Below are 27,212 nucleotides of genomic sequence, written 5' to 3' on the forward strand. Positions count from 1 at the left end.
GCAGGATCAGACTCTTTATGTAGTAATAATCACTAAAAAGGAGCAAATATTTGGCAAGAAAGAAAGATAAATAAATAGATATATTGTTCTAATCGGAGGCAATCAGAATAAGGAAACTCTTGAACGTTTGCTTAAACTCCCCTTGTGTTTTCTAATGTTTGAACTAAGGTGTTTGAATCACATCACTGAGGTTTTGCGTGTAAACCAACTCCACGGGTTTATTTGTATGGCCAAAGTATTAAGCGGCACTCTTTCTCCTTCTCTGGATTTCTCAGCAAGGGCTCAGAACTGAGCAGACACAACCGAATTGTACCCATAACTACTAAGCAATGGGGGCAAGGTATTTATTGTCTAAACAGATTAGTCTGTTGATGGCGTAGCTGGTATTTTTTTATATATCAAAGAGTAAATGAATTAAAAGTAAAGCAATATTAGTTTTCATATGACACAATCATTGCATAGGCTGCCTTCAATCACTTTGTTTTTTGTTTTGCGGTCTCATTAGAATTCTTCCAAGCTCATCATCACGTATAGAAACCTGGACAGTGTAACCTGCATTTCTAGCGACTGATTAAACAATCCTTAAATACATCAGTTTCTGATAACAAGACAAAAGTATTACTTCAAGGAAAATAAAAAAATCTTCACATCTCCCACAGGCATAGAAGAGGCCTCCTGTAAAAGGATTCCTAGATCATGTCAACAGTTAACAAACTGAATCGGAAGAAGCAAATATTGTGATCATTGTTATGGGTAAAATCGGAGCAGAATGTAAAGAGGAATATTAGCTTTGAGTTTTGAGGTAATCAGTGATTAGATTTGTGTTCAGCATAAAGATCTTTTCCTGTAGATGGCGTCCTTTGAACACCGAGTAACCAGTAATAATGTAACTCAGGGAGGCTGTATTAAGCTTCGGGTAGTAAAATAATTAATATTCTTTTTTAGATATTTATTTATTGCGAGGGGAAAGTCATTGATTTCTCATAGGCAAAAGTGTGTTTCTCCTTCACGTGGACGCAAATAAAAACTGTTTGAATAAATAAGTTGTTTCTGAACATTTTGTTGTCAAAGTGTTAAATGTTCCCGTCATTTTTATTCAAACACTAACATGATTACAGCCAATTATATATTCACCAGTGTTCTTTATTTTAGAGTAATTGTACTTGTCACTAATAAAACAGAGACATAATAGATCGCTACTATTCTGGATTTTAAAGCAATTTTCTGTAATTTGATTGAATTATACATCGTCTCTGCTACTTTTTTATTATTTCTATATTTTGGAATCCTGTTTTCTTGAAAATTGCAGCTCTGTTCCTGTTTTGCTGTTTCTGAAGTAATGTACCTTTCTCTAAAATTCATAAATAGAGCCTCGTCCTTTTTGAAATGTGGAAAACCATATTTTTCAGTCGTAAAAAGCTTTTTGGTCTTAAAATCCGAGAGTCCAGAGGAACGCATATACAGTACCAGGGTACTTTGCTCAATGTGGTGCTCTGTCGTATGAGAAGGCAGTACACAAACACAAAAATGTTCCATGCGTAATAGGGTTGATCACTTTATTGTAATGATTTTGTTGTGCTTCTTGGGCTTCAAAACAGAGGAACATGTCGAGACAAGCAGTTCAGTTTTTAATATTTATCAAGGGAGAATAAGTATAGACACAGTGCAACAGAAAAATATAACGCCAATTACATTCCTCCAAGCAATTAGAGCAATTATCTGTATACTGTTCGTATGTTCTTTTTTGGGTCGATTACAGGTAACAAGTCCAAGAGGTACTTGACTATCTTTAGGTATAGACTCTAGATAGATAGACACACAAATGAACTGTTCACGTATGGAAATAATGCATATTAGAAAGATGCAGCGCTCTCGGTTATTTCGCTCAGGGTTGCTGCAATATGCTGAGACGCATACGTATAGTTTTACAAATAAATCAAGATCTTAACACGATAAGCAACGATCTGTATAATACGCTGATGCCAGAAAATGCTCGAAGAATGCTACAAAGACTCTCACAGTTGAATTTAATATGACAAAATATATATCCACAACATAAAAAAGTTGAACATGATTTGCAAATTGTTAGAATATGTGAAATGGTATTGCTTATATATTCTTAGAATGGCCAGACCCGAAGGTAGTCATTGTTCCTAATTCTTTGTATCTGAAAGTAAAAATAAGCATAGTAATTTACAATCTAGGTTGCTTAATTTAAGAGCCAGTTAGTTGTATTTAACCTATAACTGGTGGCGTCCATCTATGATAAAATCTCATTTATTTATTGCCGATGTATTATACTATTATGATTTATCATCAGGAAGATTAGTTGTATCCATCATGAAGAAAAAAGAGATACTATCTATTTTTAAACTAATATAGTTTTATTCAATTGTAATTTGGAACTTTTTCTGTACATATAAATCTTCATACTATCCCATGATTACTGGTGTTTGGAACTAAGAGCAGAGAATATTTTCCAATATGCTTCTTTTACTAATAATATTTTGTCAGTACCCAAAGGGGGAGCAGTTTATTTGCTTGAGTTTCCTGAGCTACCAAGTTATTTTTTAGATGTTTATGTCTCAATTAAAAATAACAACATTCAACATTAATTTCCAAAAACTCCCTGAGAAACACAACCTCTGTCTGTGTGCGTATGTGCGTGTGCCTCATCTGAAAGGTGGAGAGGCGAAAACACACAAAGGAGAAAGGTCTCTGGAGAATTGTTTCTTTCAATATTTTTCCTCTCTACATTGTCATTGCATGGAGAGTCTGTCCGCAGCCGCTTCTCTTTGTTGGACAAATTAACGTCAAGGCAAAACCACAAACTCAGGTCTTTAGCGAAGCACAGTCCATGCTTGGTGGGAGGGACACAAATGGGGTTTAACTTTGTTGCCAGTAATTTTTGTTTGTTTGTTTTTCTGTGTTTGTGCTAGGGCTTGAAAGAGAACAATTCAAGAAACAAAGCAAAAACAAAACAAACACAAAAAAGCAGGCTCTGTATAAAAGACATATCATATTATTAAAAATAATAAATGGAGACACCCACTGTTATGGGATGGTACCAACCCTTCCCAAAGAAACTTATTTAACAATGATAGCAGTTAGGATAAGGCACAAAGCGTCTTTCCATCACCACACCCACCTCCCCAAGAAAGGAAGAAAACATGGAGACCGTTCTGCCCGATACAAAGTGTATTGATAATAATGTACATAGAAAGTCAAATCCCGGTAGCCTTACTCACGCGAGTAGTCCCAAGAGGCAATCAAGAATCGGTACGTACACAACCTCAGTCTTTCAAACTAGGGTAAATCCTATCCTGATACTTGGGATTTATCAGTCACCGCTACCGTATACTGTCTGAAATAGGCACCTTATATAGACGCAGCGCTTTCGTTTGAACCCAAAACATAGAGAAAGCTGAAGTTGTATTTGAAAGTGTAGAAGTTTACCTGGCTTGCAAGTGCCGTTTGGGTGCGTGCTTATGTTATCTGTATGTTTTACGTTGTCTATGGCATGTTGCTCACTTGGCAGTGAGAAAGAATACTCAGCTTCTCTAGGGCCTAAAATCCTAGGTCCATAACTTAGCCTGTCCGATTGGGACTCTTAAGAAAAATCTGTACTCTCTGCTTTGGAAAGAATGGCGCTGAGCCACCTCAGCTATGGAACAGCTGTAGCAAATATGGCTCGTTGAAATGACCAGGTATAACGCTAAGAGATCTATGGAGCGTCATCTGGCTTCGAAAATTCCCCACCAGTCTATTTTTTAAACGCGTCAGAATGAAATAAAGGTGTGTGTGTGTGTGTGTGTGTGGTAGGGGGAGGGGGCTGGGGAATGTGTTGTGTATTTCTTTTGCGTTAGCTACAGCTGTAAACCGCAAAACATTTATATTTGTCATTTCCAAAATAGTACATTTTAGGCGCCCCAAGGTAGCATTTGGAAAGGGTTATCGTGTGTGTTTGTTCAATCCAGCAGCAGCTAAAGGTCTCGGTGTGGAGCGCTGAGATTTGCAAATCTTTCTTGCTCCCTTCATTTTCATCGTATGTTATCGCCAATTATTTAATTCGAGAGGCTAGCTTTGGCAAGTTTATATATAATCAGACTTTCTGTCCAGGCATGTTTTAATAATCGATCATAGAGGTAAAGCGATTTCTTTAAATGTGCAGCATGAGACTTGAAACTTATTTACATTTTTATGTGAATTTTGTTATCTTCTACATCGATTCTGGAGATAATTGTCACTGGTATTTTATTATTATCATTATCATTACTCCTGTATTTCCCTTGTGAGATAGGAAGAACTTTTGCTGTACTATGTGGAACATATTTAATGTATGCATGTGTTTGTAGACAGATACCCAAAACACTCTTGATAGTTTGGATTCTGAAGAAAATTAAATCAACATCTTAACATGAAAGTTAATATTTAATGCAAACGTGAGAAAATTCTCTTACAGTTCCGAGCAAGTCAACTCTTGCGAGGGTCTGAACACTCCAACACTTATTAATCTGATAAGATTATGAACGTTTAACATTTCCCGTCAGATCTCTAGCTTTATTTTGATTGGATTGGATTAGATTTAGATTTCGTTCTGTTCTGTATACCCGCAGAGGGAAATGTATGCTTTATAATGTTTACTCGTCTCTGTTTCTGTCACCCTTAATTCTATCTTGTTTCACCCTCACAACATCGATAAACGCTTCAGTCCCCTGCAGCAATGGTTTCCCATTTCCAAGTTTTCCTCCCTCTAGCATACGCTAGAAACTTAAATAAATTTAACGTTAGAGGAACCCTTTAAACATGGTTGATTGCTTTCATTGTTTTAATGCTATCTGTCCTGCAGCTGGATAGACTCCTCCTTATACAGTATACAGTGCCCCACTGGCAGTTCTTTCTTTATGGTACAGTGCAGCTTTTCAAAGATTATCGAATGAGAAATTTAGCTCTTCTTGAAACATTTAACAACAGAGTAGTTCACCCCCTCGGCGGGAGTGGGGGTGTGAAGAGGTTGAGGAGGTGGGATTATAAAAAGTGGGGCCACGGGGAGAAATCACACAAGTGGCCCGAAAACAACGGGGGGAAAAAACCTTAAAATGTTTGTATTTAAAGGGTACTTGCAGGGTCTTCGGCACAATATGTGCTGCTCTCCTTAAAGGGGCTCTCAGTGCCAACAACCATTAGTCATCCAGTAGGAACTTTTCATTACAGATCTATCATTAGGGGGAGTTCCCCAGACGTCTCGTGAAGAAACCCGGCAGTGGATTTCAAAATGATCCAGTTTGATTCGCTTAGTGCCTAGGGACCTGCTTCAATAGACTGGAGAAATACTCACCAGAGTTTAAGGAAGTGCCTGGATCGCCCAATGGTCTTTGCAACATCCATTTCCTCTGTGGATTCTTAGCTTGCATCCGAAGTAGCTCCCAGTCTATCCTTGAAGTTAGCATTTATGGTATCTCAAATAGGAGGCTCTCCCAGAGAATTTTTTTTCCAGGTTTTCAAGCAAATTTCCCTGTGCCACAATGTTATGATGGAAGGATGCTGAAATGACAGGCCTCGCAGACGCTTGTCTTAATCATCGGCTTCTTAATTTAGTTTTAGTGCTGAGGTTTTGTGCTTGCGTGCGTGTGCGCGCAGGAGAAGCGCCTGACAACCTGCAGCTTCCTAATGAGTGACGAGGCAGGGCTGCTGCAGCGAAGTAACACTTCCCTGGTGTGAAGACCTCTCACTGGGAAGTTTAGTTCACTACTGTTCTCGCAAACCTAATCGTATAACCTGTAACCAAAACGCACAGAAGAAGGATACAACACGCTAAATAGAGTAACTTCTAATCACTAAATGTTAGCACCATTACCAGCTGTTAAGGAGTAGATGAGAGTTGGCTAGAGAGAGGACACCTATACATTACTGTATATATGTAAACATATCGGTGTATTATAGTAATTAATCTATCATCTATCTATCTTCACAGAGTTTGACACATATTGTTGTTAGTGCATTGCTACCTACACATCTAAAATGTCCTATAAGCAAGATATCAGTGGATGGTTAGGCTGGTTTGAAAGTAGCGCTTACTTTAATTGGTCAAGGAACGTGAAACAAATAAGGGAAGCGTAGACCCACCGGGGCAAATATAGAGCACTTGATTGTATTTAATATGTGATTATTTGGATGTTAAAATGAAGTGTTCTGACTCATTTCATGGATTCATGATGTCATCGAAGCCTGGGTATTAAACATGGCGGAAGAAACACTAATTCATTTTTAAGGTGTCATTACATTTAACCAGCTCGTAACATCTTTGGACTATGGTACCTCTACCTTCTTCTGAAAGCAAGCAAGCAAACAAACAAACAAACAGAAAACGTACAACTTAAGCATATGAAGAATACGTTTACACGTTTACACCCGGGTTCAATCAGGTTACTGGATGGCACAATTTTACCTGGTTCTTTAAAATAAATTAAGACTAAAAGGAGAATGGGCAAACATAGACAAATAAATAATCGAAGCTCTGTATGGAAAGTACTGGAACGCGGAATTTCAGCTAGAATATTTAGTTAAGTCTTTATCCTCTGAATTAGAAATTGTTTTCTATTTTCTCATTCTATCGCTTATTAAATGAGTCTATCTGTTCAAGATGCTAAACTAATGTGTAATAGGTACACCAGGTGAATATACACCAACGGTGAGTGTGCACTGCTGAAAGGAAATACACGTCACACAAAGAGCTGAGTGACACTCTTTGCGCCTGTTATTCTTGGCTTGCGCAGGTAACACTACTCTTCCCAACTCTTATTCTCAGGTATTCCACATGGGCTTCCAGTTTAGAAAACACTTCCCTTCGAGGCACTCTCAAAATAACTCCTAATCTTGCTATAGTCTTGGGGTCAAATCACCCAGTCTTTATTCCGTTGTGATCTAGGCAAAGCTGCCACTGAAGCGAAAGGGAGCTCTGTCTGGGTCAAATCTAAGAAAAGAGTGTAGGGTTTGGCCGTTAGACGAGCACATTCTGCATTTCCAAAGTAAATATCTATATTCTATAAACTGAGAATATAAACAGGCCTGTAAGTTAAAGTCCGTCAGAGATAATAATTGATGCGGCTTCTATTACATATCCTTTCGTCTCCTGTAAACAATGAATGAAACCTTCATGGCCTTAGAAAGATACGTCTTACATTTTGGAAGCAGAATTTCCTTTTTAGGGAGAATTGTATACCCTTGGTATTAAAAATAATATAATAAATTCTAAATTTGGGTACAATGCTTTATTCTACAGCTATGACAAATGGCTGGACACTAAATTTAGATTATTAGGCATTTTAAAAGCACGTTTCTCTCGTTATTAAGCCCTGGTTCAGAAATGCAATATGACGAAATGTTTATTTTTTCCCCTGCTACATTTTCATCCTCGGTCACAACGCAATGTAAACGCAGCTTTGACCTAAGAAACCCCTCAGAGCATTAAAATTTCAACAAGCGATGTCAGTGTTACATTAAACGACATCTCCTCCAGTTTTCTGCAGAGCACGGATTTGAATAAAACGTTCAATGTTAACAAACAATACACACGTTTGGCACTTTGTGTATTAAATGGTTCAAAGAGATTTGATAAGGCACAATGCACCATTTACACAGACCTGATTGAGTTAATATAATATCAGCAAATTTTACAGCGAAATGAATCTGTTTCTTTTCTTTGTGTTTAAAACCAGCACAGATTACAAATTTTAATGATCTGAAAATGTTTGGTATACAAAATCATGCTTATTTCAGTATTAGCAAAAACACAAGAATTTTTTCAACACAAACACCCAGCTGTGTCTATTTTAAAAGCAGTTCAATGACAGCTTGCACTTATGAGCATGCAATCAGCTAATTTCGCTTTTTTTTCTTCTGTGTTAATCAACACTTTCCTTCCTGCATATCAGAGTACAAATAGTATAGTTACTCCACATCAGTAAATGTTTACGTAACCTGTCCTTTCTCAAGAATCCGGTTACACCGAATCATTACATGCTAGACAGAGTAAGAAAATGCACTGGGCCCAGCCACCCCAAAGGGATCCCATGCACCGTAATAATACATATTAAATGTGCATCATCATTATCATATGCACAGACCTTACCTTTCCTCTGACCCTGTCCTATCAGAGGATCATGCCATAGTCCACACCACAAGTTTTCTGAAGAATTCCAATACACTGGATACAGTTCTGTGCATTGATATGATTATCATTTAAAACGATTAAAAATACGAAAACATTTATTTTAAAAAAAGTTTGATCATTGACTTCTATTTTTTGTCAGTAGCGCCCTGTTACAAAATAGGATAAATAAATACAATTGTGGTAAGGTCATTCGAGGTTAATCCAATGCACAGAGTTCATGCCATCCCCAATTTCAATCGTTTATTATTGGCCAATTGTAATTGTTCTTCTTCTTCCTCTTTTCTTCTTCTTCTTCTCTCTCTCTCTCTCTGACACACACTGAGTTCAAAACTGAGTTTCCATAGGATGAATTGCATTTATTACAATTGAACTTTTCACATATTATTTTACTGCATCGTTCTTTTTTTTTCTTTTACCCGCCATAATCCTACAGAAGAAGCACACAAGTGTAAGGTATTTATGCAGTGATAGAGTAAAATGTCTGTTGCCCTTTTGTATTGCTTTGTTTTTAATGTGATCCATATGTTTTCCCTCGGTGATATTTTGCCCTTCTTCTTCCTCAGTAAAAAAGCCTATGTGTTTCAAGCCTAGAGTAAGGAAGGATTTGATCTGGATGACTTAACACTGAATTCCTGTCCCCAGGAAATCTTAGCCGTACACTCACTTCTTTCCCATCGTATTTATTTAAAGAACATTAGTAGGAAAGGAGTGCTACAAGATAATTTCATTTAACTCAGCAGCACCCAACTCTTATGGTCCCAGCCCCTTCTCCACCCCCCCCCCCAAGAATAAGAACAGCAGAACCACAACATTACGGATCGCAGAAACAAAGGAAACAAATTGCAACACATAGTGGGTGGATTATTTATATATCTATTTCATGTATACATACATATCTTTACATGGCCTACTTTTCTTTCCCGGTTGAAAACGAACGCGGTGAGAAGAAGAGAAACCAAACAACAAGAAGCGTCATACGCTGATGTTCAAAAGAAACACCTTGAAGGAAGGAGCATTTCCCGGGGAGAAAGAGTGGTGGGGATCATTTCCGATTGCAAGTGAAACTTTAAAGTGGCAATAAGGCGCAGAGAATGAAATTCAGAAGATAGGAGGTTACAAGCAAATCCTTACAACGTGCATTATTTTCAGTCTTATCTCCCCCCCCCCCACACACCACCTTGTTTTTATCTCCCCTCCCCCCATCCTTTTAACTCACACATTTCGGAGATTAACAAACAAGAGAGCAATGGCCCGAACGGCTGAGCTTGTCAAGTGCACCATAACTGGGTGGAAGTAGCCGCAGCTCGTTTCTTCCCCGAAGGGCCGATGTGCAGGGCCCCGACTGCCCCGGATCAAGATCACGTCCTATTATCCCCGCTTTCCCGGGAGAGGACCGAGACGCAAGGAGGGTTGTAAGTAAATCTTTCCTTCTCTCCCCCCCCCAAAGATACAGCCCCCTGCGACATAAAACCAACAGAGCAGAACAAACACACGGGGGGGGGGGGGGAGAAACCCTCCCAAAACATGTTTCTAAAGCAAGCTCCAAAAATATTTGTCCCTTAAAACTGATGTTTTCAAAAAGTAAAAGCTCATCAACACAAGGGGCCTACAAGAATACACTGCGCCGAGAGACAGTGCCTGGCTCCGCAAAGTAGTACCTCTCCTCTCCCAGCACCACCACCACCATTGCCTTCTCCGGCCCCCTCCCCCAACCTCTCACTTCCTTCGCCTTAAAAAAAGGGGTGGGGGGGTACAAGCAAACTTTAATCGCTTAGAAAAAATACTGAAGTATAAAACTAAAATGATCCAATACACTGGGATGGGGAGATGTTGGTTTCAGAGGAGTGGAGTGTGGAGGAGAGGGAGGCATGAGAAAGGTAAGCCTCCGCAGCAATCCGTCCTTCCCCTGGTATCCCTGCGCGGCAGGGGGCTTTGGCGGTGCTTGGGAGCTGGATGGGAGGGGGGGCCGCAGGAGGAGGAGAGAGAAGGGGCGAGGGAAGAGGAGGAGAGGGGAGTTCTGATTGGCTGGCTCCGGGAGAGACGCTCCTGCACGCCGAGGTTTCTGATTGGGCGACCGGTGGAAAAGGTTAAACCAAAAATTTTTTTACAGCCCTAGCGTGTGTCTGTAGCTCTGAAATTAATTGTGGCTAAAGCTGTCTCTATAGCTGCCTCTGCTGCTCTCCGCCGCCGACCCGCCCGGCTGCCGCTGTCCCCCCCCGGGCTCTGGTGGAAGCGGGGGGACCGGGCACCATGCAGGAGTGCCGAGCGGGGCTGTGATTGCGCTCAGGGGCTCCGAGCCGGGGGATCGGGGTTCGGTTTTCCTCTTCCCTCCCCGGCGGCTCCCGTCCTTGCTACATGCCTTGCCGGCGCCTGCGACTGCGGTCCACCTGCACTGCTGCCGCTCCAGCCCGGGGCGCCGCCACCTCGCTGCCCCGCGCGGCCGCCGCCGCCGCCGCCGCCGCCCCGCGCGCTGCTGCCTGGGCCGCCGCCGCCGCCGCAACTTTCCCCCCACCCCCCCGGGCTAGTGTGTGATGTTGGACATGGGAGATAGGAAGGAAGTGAAAATGCTGCCGAAATCCTCCTTCAGCATAAACAGCCTGGTGCCCGAAGCCGTCCAGAGCGACAACCACCCCAACAGCCACCCCCACCACCATCCCCACCACCACCACCATCACCACCACCACCACCACCACCACCCGCAGCAGCAGCAGCAGCCCCAGCGAGCTGCCCCGGCCGAGGAGGAGGAAGAGGAGAAGAGCCAGCTCCTCCTGCAGCCCCCCGTGGGGGCGGTGGCGGCGGCGGCGGCGGCCACCGCCTCTGGCACCTTGGAGGTGGCCAAGGAGATTCTGCCGGGCAAGGGGGAGCCGGGCTCGGCCGCGGCAGCCGCGGAGCTGGAGGAGAAGGAGAAAGCGGCGGCGGCGGAGGAGAAGAAGGGGGCGGCGGAGGGGGGCAAGGAAGGGGAGAGCGGCAAGGAAGGGGAGAAGAAGAACGGCAAGTACGAGAAGCCCCCGTTCAGCTACAACGCGCTGATCATGATGGCCATCCGGCAGAGCCCCGAGAAGCGCCTCACCCTCAACGGCATCTACGAGTTCATCATGAAGAACTTCCCCTACTACCGGGAGAACAAGCAGGGCTGGCAGAACTCCATCCGCCACAACCTCTCCCTCAATAAGTGCTTCGTCAAGGTGCCCCGCCACTACGACGACCCGGGCAAAGGGAACTACTGGATGTTGGACCCTTCCAGCGACGACGTCTTCATCGGGGGAACCACGGGCAAGCTCCGCCGGAGATCCACCACCTCCCGGGCCAAGCTGGCTTTCAAGCGAGGCGCTCGGCTCACCTCCACCGGACTGACATTCATGGATAGGGCTGGATCTTTGTATTGGCCTATGTCCCCTTTCCTCTCCCTGCACCACCCCCGGGCCAGCAGCACTTTGAGTTACAATGGGACCACGTCCGCCTACCCCAGCCACCCCATGCCCTACAGTTCAGTGTTGACTCAAAACTCTTTGGGAAACAACCACTCCTTTTCCACGTCTAATGGGTTAAGTGTTGATAGACTAGTCAATGGAGAGATACCTTATGCCACTCATCACCTCACAGCAGCAGCTCTGGCCGCCTCAGTGCCATGTGGCTTGTCAGTCCCCTGCTCTGGCACCTATTCCCTAAACCCTTGCTCTGTAAACCTTCTAGCAGGACAGACAAGTTACTTTTTCCCCCATGTTCCTCACCCTTCAATGACTTCTCAAAGCAGCACTTCAATGACGGCCAGGGCAGCCTCCTCCTCCACGTCTCCACAGGCGCCCTCCACTCTCCCTTGTGAGTCCTTAAGACCTTCTTTGCCAAGTTTTACAACAGGACTTTCCGGGGGACTTTCTGATTATTTCACACATCAGAATCAGGGGTCTTCTTCAAACCCTTTAATACATTAACATCCATGGGACCAGACTGTAAGTGAACATTTTACACACATTTGCATTGTAAATGATACTTAAAAGAAAAACAAAAAAGTCCAGGTATTTTTTATTAAGTCCCCCATTTTCTGTACGTTTGTTCAGTCTTTAGGGTTGTTTATTATTCCAACAAGGTGAGGAATGTCAGCAAGGTGCAATGTGGGGAGATGACATTGTAGACTATGAAGTTTGGAAGTCAAAATTATAGTAGAATGTGTATCTAAATAGTGACTGCTTTGCAATTTTTATTCAAATATGACAAGTCTATCACTAAAAACCTCCAGATTTTCCATGTTTGCAGTATTATAAGTTATCATGGATATGTTGGTGGATGCAGACCCTGAAAAAATACTAAATTTATTAAAACAATGAAAAAATTAAAATGTAATTTGTATTTAAGCAGAAGTAATAGTAAAAGATGCCCAAGAACTACATTTTGGCCATTGATTATTTTGTCCTTTTCTTTAATGAGCTGATTTTTTGATTTTTGTTTACTTTTAGACCAAAGATTGGGTTTTAGAAAATGCACTCAATGTCCGAAGTAATTTAAACCAACAACAACATTGTTTCAGCTTGCAGCACTGCCCGTTCAAATGAATCAGAAGGGGACAAAATTAATGATTGCCTTCAGTTTGTGTTGTGTATATTTTGATGTATGTGGTCACTAACAGGTCACCTTTATTTTTTTTCTAAATGTAGTGAAATGTTAATACCTATTGTACTTATAGGTAAACCTTGCAAATATGTAACCTGTGTTGCGCAAATGCCGCATAAATTTGAGTGATTGTTAATGTCGTCTTAAAATTTCTTGATTGTGATACTGTGGTCATATGCCCGTGTTTGTCACTTACAAAAATGTTTACTATGAACACACAGAAATAAAAAAATAGGCTAAATTCATATATACTTGATAGTTTTTTTGTCTCTTTTATTAAATAGAATTAATATGCAAAGGGCATTAAAGCTATAGGGAATTCAAAGTGCTAGATAGGTAGGCCCCCATTTTTCACATGCTCCTTTTTTTCTTAATTGACGTTGTATTTTTTTTAAATCTACATTATATTTTTAAAGGAGCAGGCGATTTAATCAAAAGCTAAGACCACTAGATTTTTTTCTTTTTTAATCAGAATTCCCCATTGACTTCAATGGGGAGTTCTGCTTAAAAACTGTTCGTACGGCATGGCCCCAGTTACTATACTACGTATTAAATTAGAGGCGTCACAGACGTTACATCTTGAGCTTATGTAAATATATGTGTATAAAAGAGATAATTTAAATATACCCACTACATATATAAAGTTATATATATATATATATAACTTTGTGATAATTTCCAAAACTAATTCAAGGAATAATTCTTCTGAAAGGGTTAATTTTATTTTTAAGTCAATTGGGGACATATAAATGGCTTACATTTCTATATATTTTGTATAAGGTGTTTAATTTCCGTGTTTGGCTTATATATGGATAGATATAGCTAGATGTAATACATGTGTATACATATAAAACGACAATCCTTTCCTTAAAGGGGGGCCGGGGGGAAGACGGTTCAGGAAGCATATACACTTTTAATGCTGCAAACACGTTTGCTTAAAATATGTGTAAAAGTATTCATAGTTATCAGTCACCATATATTGTTCCTTTGGCTGTTCCTCCTCCCTAGCGCCCCCCCCCACCCCCCCGCGGTTAAAGAGTCTAATAAAGATGTGCGGAAGTTGCCGTATATTACAGTGAAAGGTAGTGCTGAAGTGGTCACATGTTGTAATGGATTGCATGGCAATGTTTCATATTTTCAAAAATAATTATCAGTTTAAATGTGAAGCACTAAAATGAATCTTTTACACATTCTGCCCTCCAGCGATAAATATTCACTGGAAGCCCACTAGCATATAAAAACATACGTACGTAAGTATCTTTCATTTGATGGAGAATTGAGCCTTTTGCTTTAAGGGGGGCAATGCTACTACTTTCTTATGCAGTACTTGATCCTAAAAAGAATCAGTTTCTTGATGAGTTTAAGAAATCCTATGAAAGCCGCAACTCTTGAAAATAATTAGAAAACTTGTGCAAAAAGGTTTACGAACTAATTGGATCCCGCAGTGAGTCCGTGGAAGACAAGTTGTTCATTTGTTACAATTGTATAGTCTGAAATGTGTTCTGCAGTAATGCAATAAGCCGGCTACTTCTCACAATAGGCCCAATGAAAAATAATCTCTATCCCGGAGATGTTATCGGCAAACACTTTAAAGAGTTGATCTTAAAAGACTGGGGGGTAGAGGGGGAAGGAGTAACAGCAAACCTAAATTCTTGAAACGAGAATATTGACGACACTGGGACAGAGAAAAAAAGATCTTCTGAAAATAAGAATTAAACAAGCAGAAGGAAGCAAATCTGTAGAGAAGAGAGAGGAGTGAAAGGTTAAGAGGGAGATGGGACAGCAAGCTCTGCACATATGGGGAGATGGAGAGAAACCGCTGATATTCTTGGCTTCCATTCTAAATTCAGCAATTCAGATGAATCGTAACAGGAAGGAAAAGGTTGCTTTGTTTTAGTATAAAGGGATGATACCTCTTTGAAGCCCTCCCCCAAATTCTTCACTCTATTGCAATTTAAATTCATGCATCAAAGAATAATTGATCGCAACAACTACAAATAAAAAGACCTCGAAACAATCAAATCTGAAATTGCACTTGATCAGAAAAAAATCTGTGTGAGTTTAAACTGTTAAAACGTGGAGTCTCCGTTAGGTATATTTTTACCTAAGCAAATTAAAAGAATGGCATCTGCTGCAGCTGACAAAGGACATGATTTATTATTTAACACTTGCAATTGGTTGCATATTGTGGGAAATTCAATAGCACGTATTTAAGGTGTTATTCCATGTGCAATCCCCCCCCCCCCCCCGCTCCCGAAAACGCCGATAATGTATTGAGGATTGAAAATAGAAGCCAGATCGGTTGAAAGCATAATCTCGCCATGTCAATGTTTTTCGTGGGTTAATAAGCATTAATTAGGTAAACGTAATTGATAATAATTCTGAGAAAAGGTGTTACAACTGTATTTTTATATATGCTTCCAAAAGAGAAGGTTTAAACAAGCACTCATTCTTTATGCTTTACTTAAGGTTCAGTGATAAACTACTGCCTAAGCGATTCAGGTCTTATTGACTTTTTCTCTTCCCATTGAAGCGGGGGAGAGGAACATGTTTGATTTGGTAGTTTACTCAAGTTACCATATAAATATTACCTGGGATAAAAATGTCTTTGGAAGGCAAAGTGCTAACGTAGTACTATATTGTAACAGGCCTATTAAGGCCCAAAATTTGTCTTGGATTTACCTCCTTCCCACCCTACAAGTTAAACCTTTTGTTCGTTCATGATGTCTTTTCACACATACATATGACAGTTTGGTATGGAATTTAAGGCATTTTTTTATCCTTCAAGCAAATAATGATGTGAGCTGATATTGTTTCCATAAACTCTTGGCATGTGAACGTCTGACGTCGAACTTTTAAGAACTTTTACTGATTTTTTAAAAATTATTTATCACGTGTCAAGACATACTAGGGGCCTTTGTTGGCGTTTCGTTATTCATATTGTTTATGGGTTTTTTAGAATTAAGAAGCTATTGCTATTTTTCTGGTTATTGCACTTGTCGGTATAGTTCATATTAAAGAAACTTTCAAGTGTATTTTTACTTGAATGAGTAAATGATTGAGTGGTAATGAGCTCCGATATGAGTAGAAAACACAGCCCAAATTTATAGTGAGGCATTAAGCGAGCGTCCTCGTTTAATTTCGATATTTTCTTTAAAATATTTTATATTTCTCTAACATATTTTATATACCATAAACTGGCTTCATTCAAATTCTAAGTGTTATGTAGAACAAATGTGAGCCAAAATCATTTAAATGATAAAAAAGGATGATATAACCTACCCTAAATTCGACGGTTATTTGGATGATACCTTTAAAAAATGTCTGACCCCTGTACAAGTTTTGGTAGGAGTGTATTGTACTCATTGTGACCCCTTTTGCATGATGATTAAAGTTTATGTCCGAAAGTATTCAAAGGAGATTTTCTTCACCTCCTCACCACCCGTTATGCGATTAGACTCCGGCAGCACTTACCCCTTCCTCAGGCAAATTTCACTGAATTCCAGTTACTCCATAGCTGAACTCAATGAGAATTTGGCCTTGGCAGAGTAGGTGTTGAATAAGACCCATTGTTATTTTTTAGTGTTTGTATTATTTTATTGGTCATAATATTTTCCTAAGGACAGAAGAATCTATAGGTGTATATATTTAAATCTATATTCATATAGGAACACAGAGTTAACCATATGGAAGCGAAGATAAACCCTTATATATGCTCTGTCTTATATACGCTACTATATATACACTACTATATACACATAGATATTCTTTATATACTTATAGAATATATAAAATATATATACACATATATAGAATATAGACATATACAATTTATTATCTATATAATTTTTCACAATAGCTTCTGGACAGATTTGTATGTCCAGTGCTCTTGTTTTGAAGAATGTTTTCCTGTGGTGAAGGTGCCAGGGTAAACGGGTCAAAAAGTGGTGGAGAACTGGGTTAGCAAAAGGTGAAGGTGAAGATCATTAGAGGTTTTAGGGCTGGCTGTGGCTGTTCTGCTGGGTTTGTGTGGCTGTGCCCAGAGGGCGGAGTTCCTGCATATTCCTACCTCACCGGAGAACCTGCCCTCAACTCCACTGCAGTTTATTCCAGACAGATGGGACCCTCCAGAAAGAAAACCTGCCCAGCAATCTCAGCAAGCCTTCCCGCCAGCAGGGTAGGTGAAGTTAAAGAAAACCTCCACTACTTCTCCCTACAGGCAGATCCCTGTGATGCGAATTAAAATACATGACAGACTTCTGTCTACACATACTATTTTCCTCAACCCGAATAATAACCAGCTCGCCTGCACGACTGAAGTAGAGTTTAAAAAACACCGGTTACATCTGAACTGTTTGTGCCCAAAGTTAGGATTGTTCCTCTTGTCCCTCCCCCGCCCCCCTCTTTAATTTTAACCAGGTAAGCTGCACATTTCTTCATTATTTTATAAATTCTGCCAGAAAATCTATGAGTTTATTTTTAACTTTATTTCTTTTTCTAGTTAAGAGGACTAAAGCCAAGGAAGTGACACATGTGCAGTGTTTTGTTTGGCTTTTTAAGACGCTGGGCAGAACTACCTGTACCTGCAAGAAAAGAAAGGATGCCAGGGTGGTGGCGATACTTTTTCGTGCAGACTTGGTGAGTGTACATTTTATTCCTCTGCACTCGTAAAACGGCTGTGCTCACTGGTATCAGCAATATTTACACGTAGATCTTGGGACGTGATTTATCTTTTCGATCTCACCATAAAGTGGAAGTATGCTTTAGCGTGAACAATTTAATACGTGCGTTCCTTTTCCAGAATTAAAGCTGCTATTTAATCGAGGTCTTAGTAATAGATGCCCTTTCGGTGTATGTGCTGGAGGGGAGGTGGGGGTAGACTGTGTTTCTAAAAAGTAAAAAATAAAATAACAACATTTAACTTTGGGGTTTTACAAATAGGGATAGGTTTTTCGGGGGGGGGGGGGGGTTACGCCTTTCGGGTATAGTGAAAATATTGTTAAGTTTCCGAAACGCACAGGAAGCTACTCTTGTCAAAAATTATATGAGAACAAAGATGGAGACTTTTAAAATAATGTATATAAAACTAGCATCGCCTTTCCTCTGGATATACCAGCAGGCAAACGCTTGCCCCCAGAAATGGAGAATGAATCACTTGACAATTTCAAGCTCCACTCTAGAGTTTGAGGGGTTTTTGTTTTATTTTATTTTATAATAGATCAAGGCATTTCTGCTCGTCTTTCCCCCTCCCCCCCGCCCTAAAATGCTGTGCCCCTGCGTGCCAGAGATATTGAGATTTTAATCTATTTAGGTGCTATACTTTGTAAAACGAGAGGGTGGTGACAGTATTGTCCTGCTCGATCTATAGATTTGACAAACTTGATCATATCTCCAGGGGGGGAAAAAAACCCTGCTTCTAGACTGACTGATGTTCTGGCTTTTATGCCTTCGAAACGGTTGGGGGGGAAAGAACAATACACCTTGCCCGACTCTATTAATGATTTTAATTCCCTTGTTCCGCAATTTGTAATCTCATGAAAATTATTATTTTTTAATACACCAATTTAAGTTACCAAAACGCAGTGAGATAAGACACCTGCTGAAGGTAATAGAGCAAATGGTAATGAAGTATTGAGGGGTGGATCTCCCCATTCACATTGCTGGAAATGGAAGCCGTGTACAGTTCGTTTTCCGGGAAATTTATATACAAAGCATGACTTAGCTTTCAAGAGAGTTGACAAATTGTTGACAGTTTGGCAGAAACCTGCCTATAGATTAAATTGGTTCCGTAAGGTATAAATAAGACATTTGTTGATTTCTTTACAAATGAGTTTGGATTTAGAAATCTATAGGTTTATATATTGGTGCTTATATCGATATGCTTCTATCGGTCACTATAGCTATCTCGGTCGTACATCCAGTGCAAAGCTGCTGTGAGAGAGACAGCAATAGGGATAGCCGCAGATGGTTAGATCGAGAGGTATATAGATATAGCTATCGCGATGGATATGCTGCGCTTGCCGTCCTCAGAAACAATGTGAGCAGTGAGGAGTCTGCCGTGCCTGGGAGCTGCTCTCAAAGCAGCAAGGTGAGGGCGCTCTTGTCAAACAGGAGAGCTGGAGTTCCTTGCTTGTCACACACATACAGGTTCGATTTTCAGGTGCCAGAGAAAATGAATATAGAGCAAAGCCATTTAAAAAAAAAAAAAAGTCGATCCTTAGTGTTTACACAGTGCCTGTTTCAGATCTCAGCACTTTATCTGCCAGTTGATAAAACTGTGTTTTCCCTGTGGTAGACATTTTTAAAAGGATTTTGCCCCTTTCTCTTTCCTGTCCCTCACCAATTTGGCAATGACTCTTACAATGATTCGGCTGATCTGCTTCTCAGGCAAAGTTTACATTTGCTTTAACGATACATACCGTTCGGTGATCGCAGCTGGGGACGGGTCGTGTTGGATTTTTCCTGTGAGCTGACAACAATATGGGAATCGTGTATTAAAGCACAAAACCCAAGCAACTGCCTTCTTGCCCCTTTTACAATGCCATTTAACAGAACACAGCATCTGAGCAAGTCACCTCAATAAAACACTGGAGAAATGTTACAGATATCAGTGTTTTAATTGAACGAAAGGATTATCAAAAACATCTTAATGGTGTATACATATAATTACCTCGCCAAGGCTATCAAATAAAATAGGAAGCATTTTTTTCTATTATCAATGAGCAAGGTGGAGATATACTATTAAACATTTTTAATAATAATAATAACAATTAATTAATTACTAATAATTCTGTGGATGAGTGCCAGGACACATTACAATACTTAAAATAGGATTCCTTCTGTTTATGCCTAGCTGTTCTTAATTCTAGCGGACAGATTTAATTAATTTAGGATATACAGTCACACATGAGGCTGAAAAAAATCTTACATTTGTCATCCTGCACTAAAAATATTAGTAAATAACCCCGATAAAGTTAACTGAAAATTGCTGCTTAATGTTAAGACTGATATTAAGTGCATTCCTCATTCAAGCGAATCTGACTCATTCAGGTCAATAGGGGTTTGGAACTGCAAAGAAGGCAGGGACCCGATGGGCTGTTGGTTTTATTTTCTGTTGCACTGCATTCAGCAGATATCCTTTGCACGGTGACATGAGCCGGTGAGAAGAGCCGGATCTGCCGAAGTCTTGCGGAACAGGAGCTGGTGGAGCTCCGACGGTTTTTCTCGGGATTCTGAGCTGAGTCGGAAAAGTTGAATTCTATAGGCGAGACCCTGGCTAAATTCCCGGCTGACTTCAATGGGGCCAGGACGTCCACCCAGAAATGATCTGATAGAGGGTATTTAAGGTTAAATGATCTATTACATTCATCATATGCAATGGCAGATAAGATTGCCTTTAACGGCCAAAAAAATCGTGTTAGGATCTGCACATAAAAAAAAGTCACATAATTTTTCAGTGGATTCGACGAGAGGCTCAAACCCTTTTTTAAAAAAAAATTGTAACCGCATGTAAATAGTTAAACCCTGCTGTTAAAATTCGCGTTTTCCAAAGGGCTACAAGATTTTCGAGAATTTAATACGAGTAATACACACCCCGACTGCCCTTTTCAGGTAAAAATCTCAGTGATGTTATAGCAAAGATGGCATTACCCTCCTTTTTCTCCCTAGGTGCGCGCGCGCGCACACACACACACACTTCCAAACAGGCGTGTCAGTTCCACCAAGGAGACTCTTTAACTGAATATGTTAACTAAACAAAAGCTGAAACAATTATATGCTGACAGATTATTAGAGGAATCTGTTCAAGGGAATAAATGCAGATCTGATTAAATGTATCAGATAATAACTAATATTTGTTCATGCTATGGCTTGTAGCTGATTTTCAAATGCTATAGTGGTTAGAAAACCTAATTTTGTTCTTCTGAATGCACTTGCACTGTGTGTGCGTCTTGAAGGGAGAATCTCAGTGACATGAAATGGAAATTGTATTTTTGTTATCAAACGTTACGCATTAATGGGAAACACACGTGAACCGTATCAAAATTGCATTGAGCTAAAGTGTCAATGATCTTTTAAAAGAAATACATTCCACTGCTTTGGGAAGATATTCTGATTGTAAATATTGGGGTACATTTTCAGCATGAAAATTCTTAAATCGGCATTAAGTAATCATATTATTATTTCCATAGCTGCTTATTCTATTTTGGTAAAGTTGTCTACTTCTGGAAAAATCGGAAAGCCACCTTTTCTGTCAGATCATGAATATAATTTATGACAAGATGGAAGGGTAGGAGTTATTAACACTATTTTTGATGATTAAATCGGTGGAGTTAAAAATTACTAATAATTAAATATGGATACTGCAGATTGTAAGTTGGAACAGCAAAATCGATTGTCTCTTCATCAATAAGACAAATGTTGGCTTGCTTCCTATTGATTAGTGTGTTTATTTATCCAGAGGTTTAGGTATTTACTTACATATTTCGGTTTCTTTGTCTCCTGATTATTATACCAGGTTGGTTTGAAAGAAAGAGCTTATACCGGGAAACACTTGACAGATCCATTTTTAGCAAACTTGATAGTGGATTATTGCAATCCAATAAATTTAACAAATTACTTATACATGCTTGCTTTTGGAGCAACTAGGAAACTGTTTCAGATTAAAACCTCTTGTTGCATTCAGGGTTTTTGCTTTGAAATAAAGATAAATTATGTTTAGATACTTTTTTATTTAAAAAATAACCCTTTTAAATAAATGGTTTGGTGGAACTGAAGACATTACATGGGAATCATACTTTGGCTTTATTTCCCCACTCTCTCCCTTCCTTTAAGTCTAAATATGATCCTAGCAATACAATAGCCTCAGGAGTTTTCTAACAGATAGAATTTCAGAATCTAGGGTTATATGAATATATAAATCAGACATCGGCTGATTTAAAAAAAATCTGCATTAAGATATCACAGTCGTACAATATAGTGACAAGATGCTTTAAATACCTTTGCGTCTTCATGTTTTAATATATTAAAAAGGTGTTGAGGCTATTCCTGTGAACTCTTTCAATAATTGGAGCATCATAGATTGAAATGGATCTTTTTTTAAATCTACATTTTAAATGAACATTAAGATACATCTGATGAAGTGAGCTGTAGTTCACAAAAGCTTATGCTCAAATAAATTGGTTAGTCTCTAAGGTGCCACAAGTACTCCTTTTCTTTTTATTAAGATACAGTAGCATCTTCTTTTGCGGCTGTTTCGGGAGATACAGTGACGTTTCAGCCATGTTTGCTATACTATCCTATAATTCAGGAATGATAATATTACAAACGGCAATATTATTCTGCTCACAAATACCCATTCCACTCTATCGTTAAGGAAAAGCTGTAAAGAAGCAGTGTAAAAACGTAGTCACTGAGGAGGAATTATTCCTGTGGTAGTCATCAGATCATTATACTCCACAATAAGAAAGGAGCCAAAACATTTTAACGGTGAAGATAATTAACTGTTGGAACAATTTACCAAGGGTCATGGTGGATTCTCCGTCACTGGCCATTTTAAAATCAAGATTGGATTTACACACACACACACAGCATTTCTGTGGGGGAAGGGGGGGGAGTTCTATGGCCTCTGTTGTACAGAAGGTCAGACTAGATGACCATAGTGGTCCCTTCTGGCCTTGGAATCTGACTCTATTACAAGAAGGAATTATTTATTTTGCATAGGTGGTGAATTCATACGTTTCCCAAGCTGTGTTTCAACTTATCTACCCCAAAACTGTCATTAACATCTGTAGGTAATTTTCCTGTTTGTCAGAAGAGTGTTTAAGGGTAAGCATTATAATATCAATACTGTTCTAAAGGTTGGGAAATGAAACGAATGTGGGATCCTTTGTTTATGATCCTGCCTAGCTGTCAAATCGCAATCTAAAAATATTAGTGCTTTTTGACTTTGAACAACTGCTTTCTTGCAACTTGTAGATGTAAAATGCCAGCGCATCAGATGATCGCATAGATAATCTCCCCCCGCTCTCTTTCTCTGGTATAGTTGAAGGTATATTCTTGAATCTTATAGCATTAAGTCTTTCCTGTGAATGAACTAGAAAACACTCGACAGGTCGTGAATAATCGTTTTAATGAGTGTGTAAAGCGTGCGACGGGGTGCACGGAGCTGTCGGGTTAAACAAACAACTTGTACCCTGACGAAATCTGATTGTTAAAGTGCAAAGTGGTGTCAGTCCAATTTCCATCCCAGTCCTAAAAACCACAGATCTAAGTCGCGGGAGTCCAATTTTCCCCATTAAAGAAAAATAACAATATTTTCTGAACGCAAGTGTGATCTTCTTTAATGTTAGTCCACTCCTTACTGAACAAAAAGACCATTTGCAAACCATAAAGGTATCAAGGTTCTTGATTTGGTTTTGTCTTACGGAACAAGTTAACAAGTTTATTTTTGACATTTTACTAGAGATTATCTGATCGATGTGGTAAATATTTTCCCACTTTTTTGTTTGTTCACAGATCATTCGAGGTAAACATGGGGTTAACTGGATCTTAATAACTGAGGTGGGTAACACTGTATTGAACTAAGATTATAGCTATTAACATTTGCGAGATGTTTGCATTTCAGGTAGGTGATCTAGCAAAGGCAGGTACCGGAATTGTGTTTAATTAAGATGGAGATACTATAATGTTCAACTATAGACACTTTGTGAATACTCAATATCCAAGTCATCAGCTCCCAGGAAGACAACTGTCAGTAAAATGTTGTGGAAAGAGATAGAGACTAAAAACTGAGGGGGAAATATTGCAGGTGTTTATTATTTTTATTTATTATTATTTTATTTAACAATAAAATAATTAATAACGGTTAATAATAATTACAATATAAATAACAACCTTCAGATAACTCAGAGCATCCGATATTCTCAGGAGAGACTGAAAGGTTTGCCTATGTTTGGGATGCTCAGAGTTCTAACTGCTTTTCAAAGAGAGCCCCTTTATTTACTCAGAGAAAACCTCTCATTAAAATCAAATGGACTTTTACCTTTATTATTAATCAGCATCACCATCATCATAAGCTTATTTTTACGGCAGCTAACGCCTTCAAAGTGGGCCCACGTGGGCCAGACCCTGGAAATCCTACTGAAGTCAGGATTTGGTTTGAAAATACTAAGTGCGGGTCCACTCAGAGGAATACATAAAACCGAATCATTGAAAGCAACCCAAATGGAAAATCAAACCCGTTTTTAAATTCCCAGGCTACACGTCTCTATTTAATAGTTTTTGAAGAATTAGGTTAATACAAATCAACTATATACATATCTTTATATCTCTATATATTTTGCATGCATATAAGTACAGATGTGGCGCCTGATCCTCTGTCCATTGATATTATGGAAATTTTGCTTGTGACATCAATGGGATCAGGATCTGGCCCTTTTATCATTTTGTATGGACATGCAGATGGCCTGATGACAGTATTTTCACATGTTGATTCCAGCCTGGTATTTCTATACTTCGAATTAAAACTCTAGATTTATTTCAACAGGATAATTTGGTACCGAACGCAGGGATGTTGTAGGTATTAAGGAAAGTATATACATTGCCTTCTTGTCCTAAACGCAATAAAACTTATCTTGGGTCGGTGCCATAGAAATCACTGTCAAAACGTCCATAGATTTCAGTGGCATCAGGTTCGACCCGTTTTGCAAACATTTATAACTAATGCACCATACGATCCCACAGGATTGAGGGAATGAAATCTGAAGAATATCCTATACAGTGAGCTATCCTTTGACAAACGCGGTGTTCGAATGTTATGATTCCATCGATTGTTTTAAATAATTAGTTTACTCCGGCCACCCGCGTGATGCAGATTGCAAAAATCCAATCTCTGTGTAGTTCTACCATTTAAGGGTCTCCTCCTCTGTTTCCTGCGCACCCATTGGGGTCAATGGGAGCTAGGGTTCAGAGATTAATTCCTCACGAGAAAAGGAAGACACATTATTCACAGAATAACACGCCTGGCACAGACAAACATAACATTCTGCTACTTTCTGCTAGCCCTGAATTGATCCTGACAAAGAACCGAAAACAAACAATGGCTTCTTATGTTTTCGAAACATTTTCATTTTTAACAAAAAATGTTTTCAAAATGTTTACTTTGTGTAATACGCACCTACACCGTTCGTCCAGTAGTTTAGGGAATAAATAAGGTTGTCTATGTGTAACCCTTTAAAAAGTAGTGTCTGTATCATCCACAATATAGGCTCTCTATATAATCCTGTTTCAAATATACAAACACACACGATATGAGGTTGTGTGTGTTTGTGGATCTACTTCTCAGAAGAAATGCACTATCAAAACACTAATTATATTTGAAAGGGAGCCGATTATTTGTCTGAGAAAGAATTACATCCTTGAATGTATATTCGGCACAGATCTCGTCTCCTGTCTGCAAAGAGTGTTGCAATTGTAGATCTGTCTCAAATGATGTACCCTAAAATGCAGGAAGGTGTATCACATTTCAGTTGCAGAGAAATGTGAGATAATCCATTTCTTTTACACACATCTGTAGGATGGTCGTTAAGGGAATGTTGAAATCGACATGCAGTTGCAACGGGAACGTGTTAAGAACATACATTCGTGTTCTTTACTACCGGAAACACAACGCTTTTAATATATAGACACGGGAATGATCCCAGTTAGTTATTAAACACTGTAACTCACCAGAGTTTTGGCCTACAAATCCTGTTTATTTTTTAAAAATGCCAAATTTGACATGCACATATTACTTTAGCTTGTAATTAAAATCTACCAACGGTGTGAATCATCAATGGTACTTTTTAGATTGTAAATGTATTTACTGGGTTTTAAATGATTAATAACCCGATTAAACAGATTTCCTCGTCTCGCTAAACTTGTGCTGCGAATAATGATGATGATGACGACTCTTTCTGAATACCAGCTGTAGCAGGGAATCTTGAAATCCATTTATCTGAGTATATTTTGTTCTGGTCTTTTTCAGGGTACTGCTCCATAGTCCTGCTTTTTTAGTTCTTCCGCAACGCCAGGACTGGTAGTCACTGATGACAGCCCTTAATCCAGATTCATAGGCTGGATTATTTTCATGTTTAGGGTGACGGGAGAAGGCGATTTGTCCCTAAAATGTACTAACTAGTGAGGCCACGGGAGACCTGCTTAGCATCTGGGCCTCAGGAGATGGGTACTTTTCCCTTTCAGAATGGTTCCCGGATCATCTTTCTTTGGCTACCGGAAAATGCCAGGGGGTTGAGGGGGGCTGAGTAGAGCTCGCCACAGGCGTGAGGCAGACGGTGCAGTGTAGAGTGCGTTACTGTGTGTGGCTGTTTCTGGGCTGTGTTCTCTACCACTGAATGCATCCGATGAAGTGAGCTGTAGCTCAGGAAAGCCTATGCTCAAATAAATTTGTTAGTCTCTAAGGTGCCACAAGTCCTGGTTTTCTTTCTACCCCAGTAGGTATCTTTGGAGGAAGAAGGTGACATGAAGAGGCGCGCCTGACAGCCAAAGTGGGGTAACTGTCCGGGAGAAGGACACATGATGAATTGGGAGCTGCGTGGTCACGGTGCAAAGGCAGAATAGGACAGTGTGCGGGTACCAAACGCTTCCCGCCCCCACCCCCACCTCTTGAACAACAACGCAAAAAGAATTGGGGGGAGGGGAAGAGAGATGGGGGTTGGGAGGAAGAGCTCGGAGGAGTTAGTGGCTGTCTAGAGTGTAAACACGAGCCCATCATCTCCTCGGGAGGAGGGGAGTCTGCTTTTGTCAGACCTGCTAGTGTCTGGAAGATAAAGGCAAAGAGGCCACTGGACCAGCCTGAGATTCTGCCTTGAAATCTGGACCCAAAATGATTCAAAGGACCAAAAAAAGGGGGGGGGGGGAAATAGTCTTAAAATCTCCCAAGCAGGCAGCTGTCCGGGGTTAAGACCGGTTACTTGTTAATTGCCTTGATACCGCAGAGAGGAAAGGCTGCCGCAGAACTCGAGGGGGAAAACGGGTTTAAACAATATCTGATTCCTTTCGTAACTTGGTGCAAGGCTCAGTTCCGCTGCAGCCCAGGCAGCTCTGGAGGTTGTGGGGAGGCTGGAGATGTAAATGTTGTAACTTCTCGGATTGCGTGTGACCCTGAGCGGTATTGCCATGATAACAATAAACACTTTAAAATTGACTAAACTAGCTCCTTCGTCCGTCAGCAAACGTCGCTTCGAGTCTCGAATACAATACTGTGGAATAGTCTAAGCGAAACGTTGCTCTGCAAAAACACTTCCCTTGCCAATCTCCCAGTGACTGGGCACACCCTGGCTCTCGGAGTTCTATAAACGACGCCGTCTTTCTATCAGTTACCAACAACAGGTTAAAATTCACTTCTATCCCTGTGTTCGTGGGAAGTGTGAGT

General features: G+C 40.0%; 1 protein-coding gene and 1 long non-coding RNA gene across 4 annotated transcripts; both read left to right on the forward strand.

Annotated features, from left to right (window-relative positions):
* The first annotated feature begins 9,399 nt into the window (after nucleotides 1–9,399).
* LOC141989308 (uncharacterized) lies at nucleotides 9,400–26,999 on the forward strand. 3 transcript variants are annotated; one of them, XR_012639961.1, is made up of 4 exons: nucleotides 9,400–9,585; nucleotides 17,283–17,419; nucleotides 23,297–23,341; nucleotides 26,273–26,999. It is a non-coding gene; the product is annotated as an uncharacterized LOC141989308 (long non-coding RNA). The 3 variants fall into 3 exon arrangements; XR_012639960.1 differs by lacking the exon at nucleotides 9,400–9,585 and adding an exon at nucleotides 16,801–17,200 and having other exon boundaries at nucleotides 26,273–26,998; XR_012639959.1 differs by lacking the exon at nucleotides 9,400–9,585 and adding an exon at nucleotides 16,849–16,958 and having other exon boundaries at nucleotides 26,273–26,989.
* Nucleotides 10,664–13,032, forward strand: FOXG1 (forkhead box G1). The gene has a single exon (XM_074957089.1). It carries the CDS (start codon nucleotides 10,705–10,707, stop codon nucleotides 12,103–12,105), a length of 1,401 nt encoding a protein of 466 aa, XP_074813190.1. The 5' UTR covers nucleotides 10,664–10,704; the 3' UTR covers nucleotides 12,106–13,032.
* Nucleotides 27,000–27,212: the final 213 nt, after the last annotated feature.

The sequence above is a fragment of the Natator depressus genome, chromosome 6, assembly GCF_965152275.1.
Source record: "Natator depressus isolate rNatDep1 chromosome 6, rNatDep2.hap1, whole genome shotgun sequence".
Taxonomy (NCBI): Eukaryota; Metazoa; Chordata; order Testudines; family Cheloniidae; genus Natator; species Natator depressus.

Coding starts and splice junctions, on each gene's coding strand:
- FOXG1 (XM_074957089.1), top strand. CDS start 10,705: ATGTTGGACATGGGAGATAGGAAGGAAGTGAAAATGCTGCCGAAATCC.